This window comes from Sebastes umbrosus, chromosome 10 (assembly GCF_015220745.1).
Source record: "Sebastes umbrosus isolate fSebUmb1 chromosome 10, fSebUmb1.pri, whole genome shotgun sequence".
Taxonomy (NCBI): Eukaryota; Metazoa; Chordata; class Actinopteri; order Perciformes; family Sebastidae; genus Sebastes; species Sebastes umbrosus.
In genome coordinates this window covers 13,285,356-13,300,579 of record NC_051278.1, presented here as the reverse complement: position 1 = coordinate 13,300,579, position 15,224 = coordinate 13,285,356, and the positions used below count along the sequence as shown (strand labels likewise).

General features: G+C 39.6%; 1 protein-coding gene across 1 annotated transcript in view; it reads right to left on the bottom strand.

Moving 5' to 3' along the window:
* Window positions 1-14,366, bottom strand: part of wdr11 (WD repeat domain 11) — a 65,163-nt gene extending 50,797 nt beyond the window's left edge. Inside the window, exons 1-6 of the mRNA XM_037782256.1 lie at window positions 14,141-14,366; window positions 8,779-8,890; window positions 6,546-6,699; window positions 6,151-6,324; window positions 5,609-5,810; window positions 2,284-2,449 (exon numbers count right to left, since the gene is read on the bottom strand). Coding sequence (XP_037638184.1) covers window positions 2,284-2,449; window positions 5,609-5,810; window positions 6,151-6,324; window positions 6,546-6,699; window positions 8,779-8,890; window positions 14,141-14,226 — 894 coding nt within the window. The 5' untranslated portion in view covers window positions 14,227-14,366. The remainder of the gene's footprint in view (window positions 1-2,283; window positions 2,450-5,608; window positions 5,811-6,150; window positions 6,325-6,545; window positions 6,700-8,778; window positions 8,891-14,140) is intronic.
* Window positions 14,367-15,224: the final 858 nt, after the last annotated feature.

Here is a 15,224-nt window from a genome sequence, read left to right as displayed (position 1 = left end):
GCCCAAGTTGATGCCTTCATATTGCTTCTTTTGTCCAACCAACAGTCCAAAACCCAAAGAGACTAAATTTACAATAATTATATAATATCATAATAGCAATAATAATAAATGCTCAAACTGGAGAAGGTAGGTAGGAAGGTACTTTATAACCTGTAGCTGGAAGCTAGGGATGTTTAATGATTTTAATTGAAAAGTTGACTTGAAAAGACTTTTTAATCCAGTGTGTCAAAATAGTTGCCGATTAATTTTCGGCTAATCGATTAAGTGTTTCAGCTCTAGATGGAATAAAAACATTATTAGTCATTATGTTAACAACTGAGCACATGTGATAATGAAAGTACTCTGGCTCAATGCACTCTCAATGGATGAAACAAGCTGAAGACATCCTTTTTGAGATGCTTGTGCGTACAAGATCGATTGTACTAAGCAACATCAATAAGGTGAAAATAGTTACAACGCTCAGTATATTTTTTAAATTTCAAACTGGAACTGATTTTGATTTTAATAGGGCATTATGGTTCTATGGTTTTAGTAATTATAAGGCATTTTTCATTTATCATTTTTCAATTTTGAGCTTCATCTTTGTTGTTGTTTTTCAACTAATCATTTTAAAGCCAGATCCCCAGCCCCCCATGGATTGCATTAGGTGTTCAGCTACTGAACGTGTACCTGATAAATGGGCAGCTCTGTGTACATAGTGTAGGTGCCAAATCTGACAGTGTGTAGTATAGATGTGTCTACAAGTCCCTGTCTTTCCTAGGCTCTTGGAGCTTCTACACTCCAGCCTGGACTTTTGCTGAAGCGGTGTCATCAGTCATGCAAATTGGCTGTGTGACAAGCACTTTATAACACTTAGAGGAGGGAGGCGTTGGCCGGACAGAGCCTGGGCGGCTGAGTAATACCTCTCTACTCCTGCTCTGTGACTTTAGGACTTACTCCTTGACTACAAAGGCTTGTTCTCCACCTTTGTACTGTTTAACCACGTATTCATTTATTAAATGAAGATCCCTGACAACACAAAATAAGTATGATTTATGGAAGGGCAATAAAATATAGAACAGAAAACAATTGCACGCACACAGAAAGGTCAACTGACTGTAGTGATAAACTGAGGAACAGTAAGCTGGTCCATGCATGTGCATAACTTTCAAGGTTATGTATTTCAAAGACCATATTATGGCTCAAATAGAGTAGAACCACCACATGAGATCTACTCAGTGTAATGACAAGCCACCACTATGGTCATCTGTTCACAGACAGACACTGAGTTGGGAGTGAAAGCGGAGTGAACAGAGCGAAATTAAGAGACCGTTTCTGTTCCATTACTGGCTCTGAAGCCGTGACAAATCCTCTATCTTACACCCCCACAGCAGTCATCAATTTCCAATTACAAATCCAGACTCCAAAAGAAGGGAACTGGCTCCTAAAGGGTCACCGGTGCTGCTGAACGGGACGATAGAAAGGAACTAGGAGTCAGACAATATGTAGGCTGGTGAGATTTTTTGCTGTAGCTAAAGACTGCACGGCCCTACTGTGCAGCCGTCAGACCTTGATGAGGTGAGCACTGAGAGGGAGGAAGAAAAGTAGAGAACTTTATCATTCACGGCAGGTGGAATTGGCTTCCTGGAAGAATCATCCATAAAAAAAGACAGGTTTTGGTAAAGCCTTTCGAGCAACGTAATAGCAGTAGAAACTGTGCACCGGGTTCGTCTGAGGGAAGGGAAAGATGGTGATGTATGAAGCATGTTAGAGTGAGACAGCACAGCCGTGCTTTCATTTAGGGCTGGGCAATATGACGATATACATTATCAAAATCATATAAAAATATCTATCATATATATTTTTCTTTATCGTTTCTATCACAACATAGGCTAGGCCTATATTTATTTTTTGACGTCATCTACCGTCACCATCTCATGACGGCAGCTCCTGTATCCGAAATATTTTGGTTTTCATCTATATATACAGTCTATGTCCGAGTCACATATGTACATCAAATAAATCTGATTCGGACCACTTTTTCCTGCAGTCTGAACGTAGCAGTAGACGCCAGTGCAAACAAGTTGTCATTGCATGTAACTTCGAAATGGACCGCAGGAATGTCTCTACATCACTTTCCGACCTGTTAGAAAAAGGCCCGAGAGCTAACCGAATTCTGACTTTGAAAAATTCTTGCCATCGGCTACTACTAGGTTAACTCTTTTCAGTCTTATGATTTCATGATGAAGCTTTACCGAGATCCACGTTACACAGATTTTGCTGTACACGTATGCAATGCCTCACCTGAACAAAGGGCACCCCGGAGCGCTCGATGGCCACCACACCGACCGTCTGGCTGAGCTCCAGGTCCAGGATGAGGATCTCTCTGGGATAAAGCAGCAGCATGTGGTTCCTCTTGGATGGCAGGTAAGACAGCTGCAGGCAGTCGTTCAACGTCACCGCCTCCGCACTATAGTGCCACAAAGTAGAGGAAGGATGGGAAAGCACACAAAGTAGGAAAAGGAAACGAATGTCAGCGTTATTTTAACTGGAAAAAGTGTATTTATAAAGCACATATTTCTATTTATGTTTTGCATACTTGTTTTAAACTTAATATGCTGCACACAAGACACGTTCGAAGTAGCAAAAAGTAGATTTTAATGAGTAGAAATGAAGGTCTAGATAACGGGATTTATTGGAGTCTTATTCAGCAGACACATCACCAAAGATGTAATGAGACTCTGCTGTAACAACACACGCATATGAAATATGCAAATACACCAACATGATGATGGATGAGAAAGTCTCAAAACAAGCTTAATAAAAACTGTCTCATTTCTAAGATCAACTTGATCTTTATTCATGTCTTCCCATACAGAACACTGAATAAATTAGTTATTACTGTTGTGGCCTCTGTAAATCACAGGAAAGTGAGGGAGGACTTAAAAGTGAATCTGGTCGAATGATGGGAGGCTGATGAATTAAGCGGGTATTGGCAGCGTCAAATATAAATCTCTTCCATTACTTTGAGTGTCCTAAAAATGTTCAGCAAAGTCTGTTTGCTGTAAGTTCTTTCATGTGTGTTTAAATTAATCACAAACACTATGATCCATGGCAGCAGGCAGGTGCGATCAATGTCTCCATATGACAGTAAAAGCTGTCACAAACACTTAGCAGTTCAATCAAGAAGGAACATAGGGCTGATTTTCACAGGATTTGTGAACAGGTGCAAGGCCATAACTCATTCCTACAGTTTCATTCCTCTAGGTCACCATGAGATCAAATAAAGGAGAGACAAACTTTATAACACAATGGAGATCATTATCATCTCGGGGGGAAAGCGCAACAGATAAAACGGACTCAATAGGAGAACCTTTAGGAGCCGCTGAGCCACACGGTTACCAGCTTACTGGCGAGTCAGGCGAGGCAGAGATAGCGGCTGGAATGTCTGAGCCACCAAAGGCAGAACATCAGAAAGCAACAGCTAAAGAGACTTCTGTGTCTAAGACGCAAACGCGACAGAGCTTCAGAGAAAAAGAGGAAAAACAGAAATGAGAAGAAAAAGTGCTGTAACCCTAAACCCTCACAAAATGTTCAGCTGTACAATTTACCAAAACATCACACACTCCTCACATCTCTCTCTCTCCCTCGCTTTAATGTAAATAAGCCATGAAGGTTGGAGCAGTCTGTGGATCATTACACACTGCCACATGCATACATGTGCGCACACACAAACAAAGTGTGTGTTCTGCAAGGTGTGTTTGATAAGCAGCCTCAGAGGACCGAGGTTTCCGAAGAACCTTCTATTGTTTAATCATGTTGAATAAACATAAATGACCCAGAGGACGTTCAAATCAAATACAGTGTTTATATATTATGTAGTCGCTTCAGCTTGAGCTTCTGAGGACAACACAGAGTAGACTCACACAACTCGATACTGGCAGGCAGCGGTGCATAAATCATGACTTTGGCTTGGATTTGCACATGAGCACCAAATGTGGGCATAATTATGTTTAATAACTGAGGCCCCCCAGTCTTGGCTAAGAGACCATCAGCAGCTGGAAATGACAGTGGGGACAAAAAATGAAAAAATGAAAAAATGAAACTAAAATCGCATAAATCACCACGTCAAAAACAGACGAAAAAACATTTCAAACCCTGTTTTTGATATCATCTATGGCCTGAATTGAACCTCTATATATATATATATATATATATATATATATATATATATATATATATAGTAGTTTCATCGTTAGAGGCAAAATCCACCATCCCCACACTGTATTCAAAGGATTCGCAGGAAACTATGCATGTATGTTATTGTTACTTTCTCACAGTTTAGTGTTGACTGTCTTTACACCGTGTCGGAGCTGTATTAAAGTGGCAGTAGGCAGTGTATTTTTGGCATCATTGGGCAAAAATAATAACCTTTCAGCATATTATAATTCAAGTGTTCTGAGAGATAACTAGACACAATGTGATTTTGTATGAACAGACTTGCTTGAGTGTGAAGCCGATGTCTATTATCATGATAAAGGGACCAAATGTGTGCTGGCTAAACAACCAAATTAATGGAGGCCTGATGAGACACTAATGTGCATGATATAGTGCTGTATTCAACATGTGTCTGATAACAGTCTGAGAGAGCAGTGTCTTGTTTAAATCCCCCATCTATCAACCACAGGCAGGCCGAGCCAGAGAGGAGAGATACTGTAACGCTGAACATGATAAACACCCGAAACCGACACACAGACAAACGCAGACTGATGGAGCACAGCATCTTCCTGAGCAATTACAGATTACCAACGGAAGACACAAAAACTGAAATGGACACGACGAGACAGACAAGAGAGAGAGAGAGAGAGAATAAAGACAAGTAAGATTAATGGAGTGTTTGTTATTAGAGCTGGTTGAGTAGATGGACAGAATAGGTCGGCTGCTATAAATAAGCTTGTTTGACAGTCACAACCGCTCAGGCAGGAAGCTGCCAGCACATCAAACAAGCATTTGGTCCCTGATCCGACGCAACTTTTTGAAAAAGTAATGTCTCACAGAATTTCACAAGTTTGACACTTAATGGCATAAAAATGAGGTTAGTCACTACATCTTTTGAGTTGTGTCGAATTGCATTGATTTATCACCAGACCTACTCTTAATTGATATGACAGTTTTAACCCCAAAGAAGCTCAGGCACAAAATGAACACATGATCCAAAATCCATTATTATTCTCACATATGGAAGCCTGTTATTTCATCCTCTTACAGGAACATAATTTCTGATAGATGTGTGATAAATAGTTTTGTCTTTTGTCATATGTCAGTCCTCGACTCCCAAACCGACAAGCTGTCACGATTCACTATCGACAGGTCAGTTAACATATTGAAAAAGGGGGAAGAGCAGCACAGGTTGCAGAGAGAAAACAAGCACTGAATGTGTTGTCCCGCAGCAGAGGACATAACAGAATTAACACATGCTGACAGGTGTACATTCATTACAGGTGAAAGACACATAAATACACTTTGTAGCTGAAGATGCCCTAAGCCTTAGAAATTGTTGTGCAAGCAAAAAAAAATATTTAAAATGGTTTTAAATATGCAATCAAATCATTTAAACATTACAACTTACGTGGGTTTCTCATTGGTGATGAGTACTTTGACCTTGTTGAGGGCCTTCTTGGCGCCGGTAGGGACCGGGGCAGCGGCGGGGGCCGGCTTGGTGTGGGCAGGGCTTGCATGGGGGCTGGCGATGTAGACCTTTTTGCCAGCGTTGCCCGGTGGTTTGTTGTGGGTAAAGTCTGTGATAAAGACTATTCCTTCGCTGGTCAACACTGCCAGGAAAGATTTTTTTAAAAAAAACATCATAAAGCTGCATATTCTTCTCACAGCTGTCAGTATTGTTTTAGCAATTTAGAAAATAAATCTTTTTTTTTTTTTTTTTTTAAAGTGAAGTATTGAAAATGAGATGTTACAAACAGTTATAATAAGTGAATGCAATTCATCTCTCTAGAGATGGTGCAGTGTCTCTGATAAGTGTGAGCTCTATGAATCTTAATCTAAGACCTCCAGCTACAATATAGACTCATGACGTGTATATGTGGGCGAATGGGCCATGATGAATAAACTGAGGCTGAGTCAGATTTTTTTTTGGACCGTATGTTGTTCACCTACACGCCATGTTGGAGGGGTCAAAGGGGTCAAAAGAAAAGGAGAGGATGTTCTCAGCATAGCTCTTCTTCCACAGCTTGGTGCCCGTGTCTCCGTTCCACAGAACGATGTAGTTGGGAGGGTGGATGGCTAACAGTAGATCACGAGACGCATCCTGGTTCCATAACCACTCCAAGTCTGGCAGAGAGAGAGAGCAAGACGGAGAGGAGAATGTGGGAATGAAGAGCATGGAGGCGTAGTAAGTGCCAGGAGGAGAGACAGAGAATGATGGTAAGAGCATCTTAATGAAAACAAATCGCCAACAACAGTTCCAACAGTTCCAAGTTTCTCCTTGGCAGTGTTGTCAGAACTTCCTGCACAGAACTGATGGACAAACAATCAATCCAAGCCTCTCTTACCCTGGATAGGTTTGGAGTGCTCCTGGATCTCACAGTGGGCGGTTCCACTGACCACATCCCACACTATGATCTTCCCCGAGGCGTCTCCTGAAGCCAGCCGCAGACAGTAGGGAGAGCTCAAGTTGTGGTAGTAGTTTTCCCTCGACCATTTCACCTACCAAACACAAAACATATGCTGAGCGTCTGGCAGTCGCCACATTTTGCCATCTGAAATAGAAGATGATGAATTTGACCACACAACGGATGCAAAGCTCTTCTCGTTAACTGGAGATCAATCCTTCTATCTGTCCTTGTTCATTATGCTGTGTTCACACTACGAGCGACTCAGCAACAAGTTTCTACAAGTCTTTTTCAATGGAAGCCGGTGACATTAAGCTACAAACTGACACAACTACGTCAACGAGCGCTTGAGCAACACTTCAACGGTGACTCGGCAACAATGTAGCTGTCCACGCTGGCTGCTTTGTCACTTTTGTTGCTGGTACTAGTAGTGTGAACATAGCATTAGGGGAGAAAGATACAGAAAACTGAAGAAAAAAGATGCAGACCCTATAGACCTTTTCAAACTTGGCGACATAAACATTCTAAATGGGCCCCTTTGTATTTCCTGCTGCTATGTTTATTAATGCAGTAGCTGACAGGAAGTAAACTTGGACCAAAGCTGTTGCCCTAGCAACAGACTGTCAATGAAAATGTATATAGGAAAACACACAACATTGAAATGCAGCCAATGCAGGCTCTATACTTAAAAAGACAAATGACTCTGTAAGGCTATGAACAAGTTGGTGTTTAAATAATTGATTGGGTATCTGTGTTTGTTCCTGAATAGGCGTGCTCTTTACTGTGGATACTGCTTTTTTTTTTATTAAGCAAGCTTTCTTGTGTCGGGCTGGGTGATGAGAAATGGCCCGCTGCTGTGACTGCGGTGCTTTACAAGATTAAAGTGTGCTTAGGAGTGAGGAATGAGAGCCTCACATTGAGCCCAGGCACTGATAATCACTGTGGAATTTATTGCCCATTATTTACCCTTCTACAAAGCACACTAACATCAAACATATAACGACACATACGCTAACACACACACACACACAATAGGTCTATCCGTCAATACAGAAGCAATCTTTATTAGTGTTGCTAGTGTTGGCTTACACAGTGAAGCAGAGCTGAATGTGTCTGCCAGAGAGGGACGAAAACAACTTAGCTCAAGGTTACACAATATTAATATTAATACTGGGTGATGAAATATTACTTCTTCAGCAGGTGTGTGTTTGTATTTCCCCTGGAAAGCACAAAGTCAGCAAGAAACTGACATATAAAAGGACATACAGTATCACATATACAGTAAGTGCACTGGAAGCATTTGAACCCTACAAACCATACATACTGTCTATATGTATATAATGTCTACCTGAGCAGAGAATGAAGTCACTCTCCCTCTGTGTGTGTAGTAATCAGAGTTTCTCTGTTGTTGACATAGCCGGGCCGGCCGTGTATAACTTTCCCCCCTAAGGTTAACACTGTTAGTTCTGTCAGCACTGTTGTCACTGTTTGCACTGTTTGCACCGTTAGCTACGAGCTGCCGGCTCAGACATCGCCATGTTGAGAGCCGCGTGGAGGCAATAGATATACTCTCAATTTAAAATTTAGCACCTTTAAGTGCAACATGTACATTTTTGCTTCCAAGAAACACTTTGAGACTGACAAAGAACAAAAAAGAAGTGGAACTAGTGTCCCAAAATATCTTCATCCAAGATATTCTTTCACATTAATCAGACCATATTTGTCACATTCATTTTCAACCTATTCGTCTGTGTCCTTTTTATGTTTACAGCTTTACTTACTGACATATATCAAATTGTATTTTTTAGCTGTGGCCTATGGAGCAGAGCTGCAATAATTAGTCAATTAACTGATTAGTCCATTTATAATTAATCAATTGCTCAACTCGTTTAAAAATAATGACAAACATTTGCTGTTTCCAGCTTCTCAAATTGGAAAATTAGCTTTTCTTGTTTCTTTGATAGTCAAGGAAATTTCTTTGGATTTGGATGGTTGGACATCACTTTGGGCTGTGGGAAATTGTGATTTCATTTTCACAAGTTTCTGACATTTTATAGCCTAAACGATTAGGATTTTAATTTAGAAAATACCACACAATGTAATCCAAAATGAAAATAATCTTTAGTTGCAGCCCTATTATGAAGGTTAAAACAACTAAACAGATAAAACTCACCTTGACCACATTAGCTTTGTGCCTCTCCAACACCTGGATGGTCTGAGATGTCTTTGGATCGATGATGAGAATACTGGAGTGACATCCCTGAGCTATCAGCCCCTGCCAACCCCTGTAGTAAATGAAAGCCAGAGAGAATGATGGGAAGAGGAGAGCCACAGATAATGAGGAAAGTGAATGATGAGTGAAAGTTCTTTCCACTACAGAATGAAAAAATAGATGGTTTGTGGGACTTTGAGCCAACTTCAACTTCATTGTATTGTCCTTGAGGGGAAATATGTCTTAGAACAACACACAGAGACGTAGGCACACAGACTCAGGTACAAAAAAAATAATAAAATACATGAATACATCAAGCCTTCGCCCAAAGTCAGCTGGGATCAGCTCCAGTTCCCCCTCACGACCCTGAATAGGATAAGCGGTTACAGATAATGGATGGAGGAAACCTAAAGTATGCCATCACTAAAACAATCATCATCAGCCCCCAGTAATGGAAAATGTATAATCAGTTGGGTCATTGTGAGCATTTAACAGTTTGGTGGCCCGAGAAGTATTTTTCAGCCTGTTGGACCTGGCCTTTGGGAGTCTAAATCTCCATCTGGAGGGTAGGAGTTCAAATTCCCCATACAGAGGATGAGGTGTGCACAGCAACACCGTAAAGCGAATTCCGACAAGTGAATTCAAACACTGCATTATAAGAGCCGACATCAATGATCATCAATGCAATCCATGTCTCTTAATCTTTCAGTGTGCATACATCGTCTGCATGATTACAGTATGTGTCTGGACCACATCCAGACTGCACAAAATCACAACTCAATTCCAAACCAAAGGTTGAAACCCCAACATAAACTAAAGCTGTTTTTTGTACACACAGATTTTCAATTAATGAGTTCTGGAGCAACAGGCTAATACAACCCACATCTGGAAGAAGTGTGTGACTGTAAAGCAAAATAGGGGGAATAATAACGGGAAAAATATAGAGTAGCTGCAGGTGAAGATAACACTATTTACCAGAGGTGGGGGACTCGAGTCACATGACTTGACTCGAGTCAGACTCGAGTCACATGACTTGACTCGAGTCATTCTCGAGTCACAAATTTGAGGACTTGAGACTTGCTTGACTAACCTTGATAAAAGACTCGACTTGACTTTGACTTGGTATTCATGACTTGAGATTTGACTTAGACTTAAGATGGATGACTCGAAAGGACTTGACTTTTTTTAAAAATTAAATATTTTCATTTTTCTAGATATTGAGAAGTTACTTTTTGTTTTTGAAACATCGGGTGATTTCTAGTGCAATGCGCGCAAACCTGGCAACCTACTAGGACGCAGTAGACAACAGTGGTTAACGCAGGAGGCAGCGAGCTATCATGGAGGGGCCTAGTACAAAAATACTAAAATTTGGATTCAATGATTATGTTGTCGATGACGTTAGTAAGAAGAGATTGTCATTATTTTCTGATGATCAAGTTCGTTGTTAAAGGTTTTCTAAAAGTTTCTGATAGCCATGAAATGGATGCCTTTGTTGTTTTATAGCTATGGGATAGTTTATAGCCTACCAATGCACAATTAATAATCAGAAGAGGTTTGTAAATGTTTAATTTCAATACGTGATATTCCCATAACATTAGCTGCTATTATTATTATTATTATTATTATTATTATTATTATTATAGCAGCCTCCGGATCGAAATAAAAGGAAGAGAGAAGGAATGAAGACCACAGATTTTGTTAACAATATTTATGTATCCGTAACTCAATATTTTCAAGGGACACTTCACTTGCAACTTCTTTTTAATTTGCCATGATGAGCATTTTAATTTGACTCTATGTCTATAATCATCTTTTTATGACCACTGTCTTTTAACTGATTTTAAATGTGGAAACTGGGTTAGATCATCAGAATTTCTTATGACTTGACTTGCTTGACTTACAGCAGGGACTCCACTTGACTTGCTTGATTCTCACCAGTGACTTGCTTGAGACTTGAAGGTTAAGACTTGAGACTTCCTCGTGACTTGCACGTGTGACTTACTCCCACCTCTGCTATATACACTGTCCGAGGTGAATAATATCCAGAAAAGTTACACTGAATGGTTTCATTAAAGATGATTAATGCAGTAAGAGGTTGTATTATCGCAAAAAATTAAGCCAGCTTCATGTATGTGGAATAAAACTTGGTGAAAATGGTAACGTTTCTGGTCTCTATAAGCAAGTTTTATCATCGGCCATCGGGTCAACTTTTTTAAGAGGTCCAGCGGTCGGGGTATAAGCAACTTTTGCTGTCGCTGCTCCTAAACTATTGAACGAGTTACCCCCTGATATTAGCACTGTCACTGACCTAGTACTTTTTAAATCTAATCTCAATACTTTTTTATTTAGATTGGCTTTTAATACCTAGTAGCGCTGTGACATTTTCCCTGGGCTTTTTATGTACCTTTTTATGATTTTATGATATGTTATGTTTTTTGACATTTTCCCTGTGCTTTTTATGTACCTTTTTATGATATGTTATGTTTTTTATTCCTGTTATTATTTCATGTTAATGTGAAGCACTTTGGGTACCTTTTGGCTATTGTAAAGGGCTATACAAATAAAATGTTGATTGATTATCACAAACCAGTGCAAAGTGATAATAACTTAAAATAAGTAACACAGCAGTCACACTCCCTGCTGGATTACTGTGAGGAAAATAAGGGTTAAGAAATGCATCAGGCCCAGCAACACTGTCCTATCACATCACATCACATCACATCACATCACGTCACATGACACAAAACACCATAGTTTCTCTGTTTGGTTGAGAAAAATCTACATTATCAGCATTAATTATCACTGACATCTTTCCAGGAAATGAAAGGGAACAATATCGTCTAATTAGCATAATGTAAACATCATCTTTCATCATCATCAAAAATATTTATGTATCCTTAACTCACTTGCAACTTTTTTTTTAATTTGCCATGGTGTGCATTTTAATTTGACTCGCCATGAGCCCTGTAAAGTATGTCTATAATCATCTTTTCATGACCACTGTCTTTTAACTGATTTTAAATGTGGAAACTGGGTTAGATCATCAGAATTTCGTATGACTTGTGACTTGCTTGACCTGAGCAGTGACTTGACTTGACTTACAGCAGGGACTTGACTTGACTTGCTTGATTCTCACCACAGTGACTTGGGACTTGCTTGAGACTTGAAGGTTGAGACTTGAGACTTGCACATGAGTGACTTACTCCCACCTCTGCTATTTACACTGTCCGAGGTGAATAAAATCCAGAACAGTTACACTGAATGGTTTCATTAAAGATGATTAATGCAGTAAGAGGTTGTAATTATCACAAAATTTAAGCCAGCTTCATGTATGTGGAATAAATTTCTGGTCTCTTTAAGTGAGTTTTATCACAAACCAGTGCAATGTGATAATAACCCTGCAGTCACGCTCCCTGCTGGATTACTGTGAGGAAAATAAGGGTTAAGAAATGCATCAGGCCTCAGCAACACTGTCACATCACATCACGTCACATGACACAAGACACCATAGTTTCTCTGTTTGGTTGAGAAAAATCTACATTATCAGCATTAATTATCACTGACATCTTTCCAGGAAATGAAAGGGAACAATATTGTCTAATTAGCATAATGTAAACATCATCTTTCATCATCATCAAAAATATTTATGTATCTTTAACTCAATATTTTCAAAAGGACACTTTACTTGCAACTTTTTTTTAATTTGCCATGGTGAGCATTTTAATTTGACTCGCCATGAGCCCTGTAAAGTATGTCTATAATCATCTTTTCATGACCACTGTCTTTTAACTGATTTTAAATGTGGAAACTGGGTTAGATCATCAGAATTTCGTATGACTTGACTTGTGACTTGTGACTTGCTTGACCTGAGCAGTGACTTGACTTGTGACTTGACTTGACTTGACTTGCTTGATTCTCACCACAGTGATTTGGGACTTGCTTGAGACTTGAAGGTTGAGACTTGAGACTTGCACATGTGTGACTTACTCCCACCTCTGCTATTTACACTGTCCGAGGTGAATAAAATCCAGAACAGTTACACTGAATGGTTTCATTAAAGATGATTAATGCAGTAAGAGGTTGTAATTATCACAAAATTTAAGCCAGCTTCATGTATGTGGAATAAAACTTGGTGAAAATGGTAACGTTTCTGGTCTCTTTAAGCAAGTTTTATCATCGGCCATCGGGTCAACTTTTTTAAGAGGTCAAGAGGTCGGGGTATAAGCTGCTTTTGCTGTCGCTGCTCCTAAACTATAGAACAAGTTACCCCCTGATATACGCACTGTCACTGACCTAGTACTTTTTAAATCCAAGCTCAAGACTTTTTTATTTAGATTGGCTTTTAATACCTAGTAGCGCGGGTGCAAGCGGCCGAAATGGGTTTCCTCAGGAGGGTGGCTGGCGTCTCCCTTAGAGATAGGGTAAGAAGCTCAGTCATCCGTGAGGGACTCGGAGTAGAGTCCTTGCTCCTTTGCGTCGAAAGGAGCCAATTGAGGTGGTTCGGGCATCTAGCACGGATGCCTCCTGGGCGCCTCCCTTGGGAGGTGTTCCAGGCACGACCAGCTGGGAGGAGACCACGGGGAAGACCCAGGACTAGGTGGAGAGATTATATCTCTACTCTGGCCTGGGAACGCCTCGGGATCCCCCAGTCAGAGCTGGTTAATGTGGCCCGGGAAAGGGAAGTTTGGGGTCCCCTGCTGGAGCTGTTGCCCCCGCGACCCGATCCCGGATAAGCGGTTGAAGATGGATGGATGGACCTAGTAGCGCTGTGACATTTTCCCAGTGCTTTTTATGTACGCCTTTATGATTTTATGATATGTTATGTTTTTTGACATTTTCCCTGGGCTTTTTATGTACCGTTTTATGATTTTATAATATGTTGTGTTTTTTATTCCTGTTATTATTTCATGTTAATGTGAAGCACTTTGGGTACCTTTTGGCTATTGTAAAGGGCTATACAAATAAAATGTTGATTGATTATCACAAACCAGTGCAATGTGATAATAACACTGCAGTCACGCTCCCTGCTGGATTGCTGTGAGGGAAATAAGGGTTAAGAAATGCATCAGGCCTCAGCAACACTGTCACATCACATCAAGTCACATGACACAAGACACAAGACACCATAGTGTCTCTGTTTGGTTGAAAATCTACATTATCAGCATTAATTATCACTGCCATCTCTCCAGGCAATGAAAGGGAACAACATGGCTTAATTAGCATAATGTAAACATCCTCTCTCATCATCAGTTTCTCGTCTTCATTAGCTAATTGACCCAGAGCAGCTACAGTGTGATGCTAACAGCAGAGCAGCAGCACTCACCAGTCTACAGCGGTTTTGTTCTGCAGGTTCAGAGTGCCCGTCAGCGTCCGAGCCGCCAGTTTGATGTTGACAGTGTAGGGAATCATTGTTGCTGGTCAGTTGTTACGCTACATTAACATTTGTTGACAAACAGCTGCTACAGTTCTTTAGCTTCTGTGGTTTCGCCTCTGTATGAGAATCCTAACAGGAAGTAAAACGGTGTTTCTAAATGGAGCACCGTGTGGGAACAAAATCTCAGCGTGACAAAGGTTCCACAACAAACAACCTCACATTAAGTAACCAAAATGTTATTGAAATGAATTAATTCAATTAATAAATTCTCTCAAACTGTATTTATTGAGATGACAATTAAAAAGAAATTGTTATGATACCGTTTTATACTCATTTACATCTAATAGTGCCATAACATAGAGTGCAATATCATTTTCCACTTGTGCAGTTTTGTTAATAGTCGGTTTATTGTCAATACTGTATATACTGCTCCTATTTTTATACTTCCTTTTATTTAATGGTTCATATTTTGTTACACTTTGTTTAGCTCATTTTTACTGTGTTAGCTGATGCATCTTGTTTTTTGCACTATCCCCTTTGCTGCTGTTCACTGCAAATTTCCCCACTGTGGGACTAATAAAGGAATATCTTATCTTATCTTATCTTATCTTAACAGTTAAACCATTGTAAAAGTGGGATTTTGATATTAATAATAGTTGATAATAATTTTGATTGGTTATTTTTGCTGTGCTTGTTTTGTGAATATAAACATTTGTAAGGGTTATTCGTATCTAAGAACTGGATAACTGTTATTATTTCATCTTTAACCAATGATTTAAAAAAAACAACTCAGTTTAGTTTAAATTGAATGTCACCAATTAAATCTAAAATATAATTAGATAAAATATGCCAAATACTTTCCTTGTTTTTCAAATATTACATAAACCATTTAATTTTAAAAGTACACAAAAAAAATGGTTTCTCTATCACCAGAAATTACTTATTTAATGAAATAGTGTGGTTTATCCCATCATTTGACATTTTATAATAGCTTGATGAACAACATCTAATGATAACCAACTGTTCCAGCAAT